General features: G+C 52.0%; 1 protein-coding gene across 1 annotated transcript in view; it reads left to right on the plus strand.

The window, feature by feature from the left end:
• The window catches only part of NLRC3 (NLR family CARD domain containing 3), a 53117-nt gene that overhangs the window by 30101 nt on the left and 15785 nt on the right, over window positions 1–7231 (plus strand). The window contains exon 9 of the mRNA XM_025192201.1: window positions 6376–6459. Within this exon, the coding sequence (XP_025047986.1) occupies window positions 6376–6459 (84 nt within the window). The remainder of the gene's footprint in view (window positions 1–6375; window positions 6460–7231) is intronic.

The raw sequence follows: 7231 nt of genomic DNA on the forward strand, positions 1-7231 counted from the left end.
CCCCCGCCCCCCTGCCTCCTCCTCCCTGGCCCAACACTCAGCTGGCTCCCAGGCAGCACCTCCCAGTGGGCAGTGCTTCAGGGAGTGGATCATGGTTTGGCCCAGGCCCTGGCCTAAACTGTCACTGCCCTGTGACCCAACCCCATAATCCCAGATTTGCCTGCCCATCCTGGTCCTGAACACTGGTCCCTGTCCACCCAAAGCTCAATAGGGAGTTTTGGTGAGTTGTTACGCCGGAGGGGGCTGCTGACCTGGCCCATGACAGCTCATCAAAACTCCCTATATGGCCCTCAGACCCAAATAATTGCCCACCCCTGCACTAGATATATGTGCTCCCATTGTCAGGGCAACTCCATGCATCTGGCAGCAAGCTGGACAAACTTCCCTTCCCAGAAAGTGTCAGTGAAAAAGCCTAAGCACTGGGAACAAACATCAGGTGCAGTCACTGTTCTTGCCAAGCTCATGGCTCTGGCATTAGCTGTGCCTTGCACTCGGCCACCATCCGGGTCTGGCCCTGTCCAGGAAGCAGAACAAGATGCATTTGTTTGCTCTAAAGTTTCTTTAGGGGAATGTAATCTGAGGAGGGCTGTCCCATCAGGTGATGAAGTGGTAGAGGAGCCCTTGCGTCAGTTTCTACCAGTTGTTGTCATAAGGAAATTTGAGAATTATGAGCTAGTTAAATGACTGGAAGGTGGATAGTTAATTGAGAGTAATCTAGAGTGACCCATACAGTTCTGGACTCTGCATTTTAAAAAGGAGTTAAAGAAGTTCAAAAGGGTCCAAAGACAGGTGACAAAGAAGATACAGGGGTTGGAAGGCAAGCCATGCAAGGAGAGGACTAGTCTTGTTCACCTTGCAGAACAGGCAATTGAAGGGGGACATAACAGCAGTCTTCTATTATCTGAAATAATACACAGGCTCTACTTTAGCTACTGCCCCCCGCTCTCCCCAAGACAAAACCCAAAGTGTTTGTCATGGGAGACTCCATACTGAGGGAGACTGAGGGGACAATCTGCCACCCTGACTCCTTAGCTTGGGAAGTCTGTTGCTTCCCGGGAGCCTGAATCTGAGACATCGCAGAGAAGATCCTTGAACTCCTCCAGCCCACTGACCACTATCCTATGCTTCTTAGCCATGTGGGCACAAATGATACGGCTTGGAGCACTCCCAGCCAGTCATGAAGTGCTACAGGGATTTGGGAGTGGGGCTTAAGGGGTTGGGGGTGCAGATGGTGTTCTCATCGATTCTCCCAGTCTCGGGCTACGGGCTGAGGAGGGAGAGGAGGATCCAGGTACTGAACCAAAGACTGCGGCGCTGGTGTCATCGGGAAGGCTTTGGCTTCCATAACCACAGTCCACTCTTTGGAAAGAGAGGCAGTAAGCTGCTGGGAAGGGATGGCCTCCACCTCTCTCCCCTAGGGAGGAGGCTCTTCTCAGCCAGACTGGCTGACCTGCTCCACCGGGAACAGGTGGACTGCTCCCACTGCTGGCCCACTGAGCAACCCTTGCAAAGCCAGCAGGCCGGGGCACTTAAGGGAGCACACCCCTGCCGCAGCCCTGGAACGATCTGTAGGCAGGGTAAGGGCCCCCAAGGGGACACTTATATGCCTGTACACAAATGCCAGGAGCTTGGGGAATAAACAGGAGGAACTTGTCCTCTTGCTAAGCACAAATAATTATGATGTCATAGGGATAACAGAGACCTGGTGGGACTCCACCATGACTGAGCCATGGGTATAGACGGCTATACCCTGTACAGGAGAGATAGAGTGGACAAAAGGGGCAAGGGTGTAGCTCTGTATGTCAAGGAAAGCTACACGTCCCTGCAAGCCGACATTGGCACCCAGGGTGGATGACTTGAGACCCTCTAGGTGAAAATCTGTGGGGAACACGGCACAGGGGACACAATGGTGGGAGTCTATTACAACCCCCCTACCCAGGATCAAGACCTTGACCAGGAGTTTGCCAGGGAATTGGCTGAGGTCATGTGCTCCCGGTGCATGGTTGTCATGGGAGAATTCAACTACGCAGACATTGCATGGGAAGAGTGCTTGACCAAATCTGAGCAGTCGCAAAGCTTTCTCTCATGCGTGGATGACCTCTATCTGACTTAGCAAGTCTACGGGCTGACGAGAAGTAAAGCACTGCTTGACCTGGTACTGGCAACCGGGGACAACCTAATCAGCGACCTAATGATCGAAAGGAAGCTGGGTGACAGTGACCATGAGCTGATCACCTTCACTATCCGACGTAAAGCTGGCAAGTTAGTAAGTAATACAGAAGTCCTTGACTTCAGGAAAGCTGACTTCGACAAGCTCAGGAGGCTTGTCAGGGAGGCCCTCAAGGGCCACAACCCAAAGGGTAGGGGAGTCCAGGATGAGTTGTTGCTCCTAAAGGGAGCAATCCTGGATGTGCAAGCTAAGTCTGTCCTGTCTTGGAGGAAAGGCAGCAAAAAGGCACAGCAGCCCCCTTGGCTCTGCAGGGAACTAGTGGACCTCCTGCATCTCAAAAGAAAGACCTACAAAGGATGGAGGACTGAAACCACCACCAAAGAGGAATACTTTGCACTGGTCTGGACCTGCAGGGAGCGAACCAGAAAAGCCAAGGCTGCGACTGAACTTCAGCTAGCTACAAATATCAAGGACAAGAAAAAGTCCTTTTTTAGATATGTGGGGAGCTGGAGGAAAAGCAAGGGCAACATTGGACCCCTGCTAAACCAGATGGGACAACTGACAGCCGATGCCTAGGAAAAAGGCAACTTGCTAAATGAGTACTTTGCGTCAGTTTTCCACCAGTCCCATGGGTTGCCCCTGCCCACTACAGGACACGGAGGCCCGGGTGAGGGAGATTCCTTACCCTCCATCAATGCTGATCTTGCAAAGGAACACCTTGACAGGCTGGATACCTTCAAGTCAGTTGGCCCAGACAGTTTACACCCCAGGGTACTTAAGGAGCTGGCGAGCTGCATAGCTCAGCCCCTGGCATGGATCGTTGAGAACTCCTGGTGCTCTGGTGAAGTGCCCGAAGATTGGAAGAAGGCCAATGTGGTGCCTATCTTCAAGAAAGGGAGGAAAGTAGATCCAGGAAACTACAGGCCCATCAGCCTGACCTCTATCCTGGGGAAGGTCTTGGAAAAGATTATCAAAGAGGCCATCCTTAACAGACTGGCTGACGGCAACATCCTGAGGGATAGCCAGCACGGGTTTGTTGCGGGTAGGTCTTGCTTGACCAATCTTATTTCCTTTTATGACCAGGTGACCTATCACCTGGACAAGGGGGAAGAGATTGATGTCATGTATCTTGACTTCAAAAAAGCCTTCGATCTGGTATCCTATGATCACCTCTTGGCAAACCTGGCAAATTGCGACCTCGGCCTCACCACAATCCACTGGCTGGGGAATTGGCTCCGCGGTAGGACCCAGAGGGTGGTGCTGGACGGAAGTCAATCGTCGTGGTGCCCTGTGACCAGTGGGGTCCCCCAAGGCTCTGTCCTAGGGCCTATTCTATTTAACATCTTCATCAATGATGTAGACATTGGTGTCAGGAGCGGACTGGCCAAGTTTGCCGAGATTATGAAACTCTGGGGTAAAGCATCCACGCCTGAGGACAGGAGGGTGATCCAGGCAGACCTTGACAGGCTCAGGAAACGGGCTGATGAGAACCTAATGGTGTTTAACACCGAAAAATGGAAGGTTCTCCACCTTGGGAGGAAAAACCTGCGGCATGCTAATAGACTCAGCGGTGCTACGCTGGCCAGCACTACGGATGAAAGGGACTTGGGGGTCATGATTGACCACAAGATGAACATAAGCCTTCGATGTGATGCTGCGGCTAGTAAAGCGAGCAAAACGCTGGCTTGCATCCACAGGTGCTTCTTAAGCAAATGCCAGGACGTCATTCTCCCATTGTACTCGGCCTTGGTGAGGCCACAGCTGGAGTACTGCATCCAGTTTTGGGCTCCACAATTCAAAAAGGATGTGGAGAAGCTTGAGAGGGTGCAGAGGAGAGCCAAAGGCATGATCAAGGGTCAGGAAAACAGACCTTATGACAACAGGCTGAGAGCTACGGGGCTCTTTAGCCTGGAAAAGCGCAGGCTCAGGTGATCTGGTGGCCACCTCTAAGTTTATCAGGGGTGCTCATCAAGATCTGGGGGAACATCTGTTCACCAGAGCGCCCCAAGGGATGAGAAGGTGGAATGGTCACAAACTCCTCCAAGACTGTTTCAGGCTGGACATAAGGAAGAACTTCTTTACTCTCCAAGCCCTCAAGGTTTGGAATAGACTGCTGCCAGAGGTGGTTCAAGCACCTACTTTAAACGCCTTTAATAGACATTTGGATGTTTATCTTGCTGGGATCCTACGATCCCTGCTGACTTCCTGTCCCTAGGGCAGAGGGCTGGACTCAATGATCTTCCAAAGTCCCTTTCATCCCCAATGTCTATGAAATCTATGAAGTCTATGAAATTCTGTCATAAATAAGAAGGAAACCAACTTTTCTCCCTTGCAACAGATATGTGAAATAATGGATTTAAACTGCAGCAGAGTAGATTTAGATTAGACATCATCAGGCAAGCATTCGTTCTGTTAGAAGAGCAGGGCAGGGCAACAGGCTGCCCACAGAAACTGTGGAATCTCCTTCATCGGAGGAAGTGGATAGGCGCTGGACAGGAAGCACTTAGGACCAGCATTCCTCAGTTCCTGCTTTTGAGCAAGGGTTGGACCAGGTGACCCTTGAGGTCTCTACCACGCCTACCATTCCAGAAGTGCATTGGCTCATGACAACCTCTCTGGCATGCCCAGCTCACAGCAAGTCACGGTCTAAATAAACAAGAAGGGGCCCTGAGGTACCCAAGCAAATGTGCAAGTGCTTGCAGAGGAAAAACATTACCTCAAGATGAGGTGAAAATCCCCACCTGGGCAGGTAGGGTTGATGATTCCAGATGTGCTATTACTCTACAGCGGGCACTGAGATTTCTGAATCGGCAATTGCTTCTTTGAGCTAACCTGGCTGCTTCCTAAGAACACATGGGGTTCTGTTATTCTAAACCAGGGGTGGACAATTATTTGGACCCATGGGCCACATATGGAGTTTTGGTGGGTGGTCATGGGCCGGCTCAGCACCCCCCACCCTCCCCCATGCAACAACTCACCAAAACTCTCTAAATGACTCTGTTCTGCACTCCGCCTGGTGTCTGGGATGGGGCCAAAGGCAGGTAGGGAGCAGCATCTGGGAGCAGGATGGGCAGGCAGGGCTGGGGTTGGGATTGCGTGGCAGTGACAGTGTGGGGCCCAGGGCAGAGCCATGATTTACTGCCCACACACACACACACACTCATGCATTCACTGGTTCTATGGGCAGGGGTGTTCATGGAGCAGATTGCAGCTCTGTCCTGGCCCCTGGCCCTACGTTATCACTGCCCTGTGATCCCAGGTTCTTCATGCAGACTGGCTGGGACCTGTGCTGGCAGACAAATGGGATGGGGCCAGGTCCAGGATCTTGGGGCGGTGACAGCATGGGGCTGGGGCCCAGGGCAGAGCTGCAATCCACTCCCTGCATGCCCCTGCCCATGGAACCCATGTCCATTGCAGGGATCATGGCTCTGCCTTGGCCCTGTCCCTGGCCCGTCACTGTCACCACCCTGTAATCTCAGCCTTGCCTACCCATCCTGCTCTCAAACACTGCTCCCTGCTTTCCTGCGGCCCCATCCCAGCCCTCAGGCTATGCACCCTGTGGGTGCAGGGCGAATGGGCTGGGGTGCCCAGGCAGCAGAACCAGGTTTGGTGCCAGTGGCAGCCAGAAGGAGCCACCAGGGCTGCCAGGAAGTGAGTCCAGTCTGCTCCACTCCAGCCCCAATGTGCACTCGGGGGCAGACCTGAGGGACCTGCCAGAGGACAGACAAAATCCTTCTGCAGAGTACTCTAATTTGTCCACCCCTATTCTAAAGTGGATTCTGGCTTGCATTGTATATACGCCTGTATCTTTTCCCTTGACATGTCTGCTTCCTATTAGCACTTTGTTCTTTGCTGCTTCTTAAACATAAGTCTTAATCCAGGATAGCTCTCTCCACTTTATCCAGGCTCAGATTGGAGTAAGCAGAAAAGGATATAAATAGGTTTGGGTAATTGCTGCAGCATAAGCCACAGCAACCCCTCTCACTTACTTGGATATGGTTGACCAGTGTTGGGTCAGCCTTGGGAACAACCACTTTTCCCTGCTGTAAGATGTAGTAGTATCAGGCAAACAGAGCTATCTCACGGTGCAGGGACAATGGTGTTTTTCAGGGAGGGAAAGGCATCCCATGCCTCTGGCTGGGGCTCAGATTGTAATGTAGCAGCTGCTGATGTGTAATGGCTGATCCTCCTTTATTGTGCGTTAGACTCTCCAGCAACTGCGTGGGAGACACTGGATCAGTTGCCTTGGCTGAAGCTCTGAAAGTGAATCACAGTCTTACAACCCTCAAGTAAGTCTCTGCTAATGAGCATTACACCCACTGCCCTTCGCTGTTAGGTGGGTGTTACAAGGATGCTCCACTCAGTTCTCCAAAGAGCAGCTTGATGCAGTGAAGGATATTTTAGGGATTGCCACCTCTCTTCTTGTTGTCTCTTCTCCTGACCAAATCCCTGGAAGTAGTAGAGAACTTTGAGAGGAAGAGGCCAAGGAGCCTTTGGATTTAGTCCCTGTTGAAGAACTGCAGGCCTGAACAGGACTGTGCTGGGTATGGTGCTTTCATGCCTGTCACACAGCAGCATTCTCCACCCCCACTTTGTTGTGGAGGCTTTTCTAGGGGACCTCTCTGTCATACAAGGTTGGTGACTTTCAAAGAGAATGGCATCAGGAAGATAAAACAACAACATATGCTATTGATGGCTAGCAATCCTGGGAGCTAAGTAATGGCACTGGGAGCCTACATGTTCCCAGTTGCAGTCCTGCCCAGGGTAATTCCTGGGTAGATGGCTTAGTGATGTATGTGAAATGAGTTAGGGTCCTGGGCAGAGTCCTGGGCAGGTGTCTACATCACATTGACCCTTGTGGGTCACCTCCACAGAAGAGGCAAGAACTGCCTCTGAGCTCTGGCCCTCCTGTTCAGGACAGGGCATGGGAGCTGGGCCACAAGGTAGAGCAAGCCTTGCTGTTGCCTGTGTTGCCCTTGGAGTGTGGTTAACAAAACCCAGTGGTTTGTCTCTGATCAGTGTGCCCCTCTGGCTCCCTTGTGAACCCATAACCCATTCCTG

Source organism: Alligator sinensis, unplaced genomic scaffold (genome assembly GCF_000455745.1).
Source record: "Alligator sinensis unplaced genomic scaffold, ASM45574v1 scaffold1297_1, whole genome shotgun sequence".
In the NCBI taxonomy this organism is placed as follows: Eukaryota; Metazoa; Chordata; order Crocodylia; family Alligatoridae; genus Alligator; species Alligator sinensis.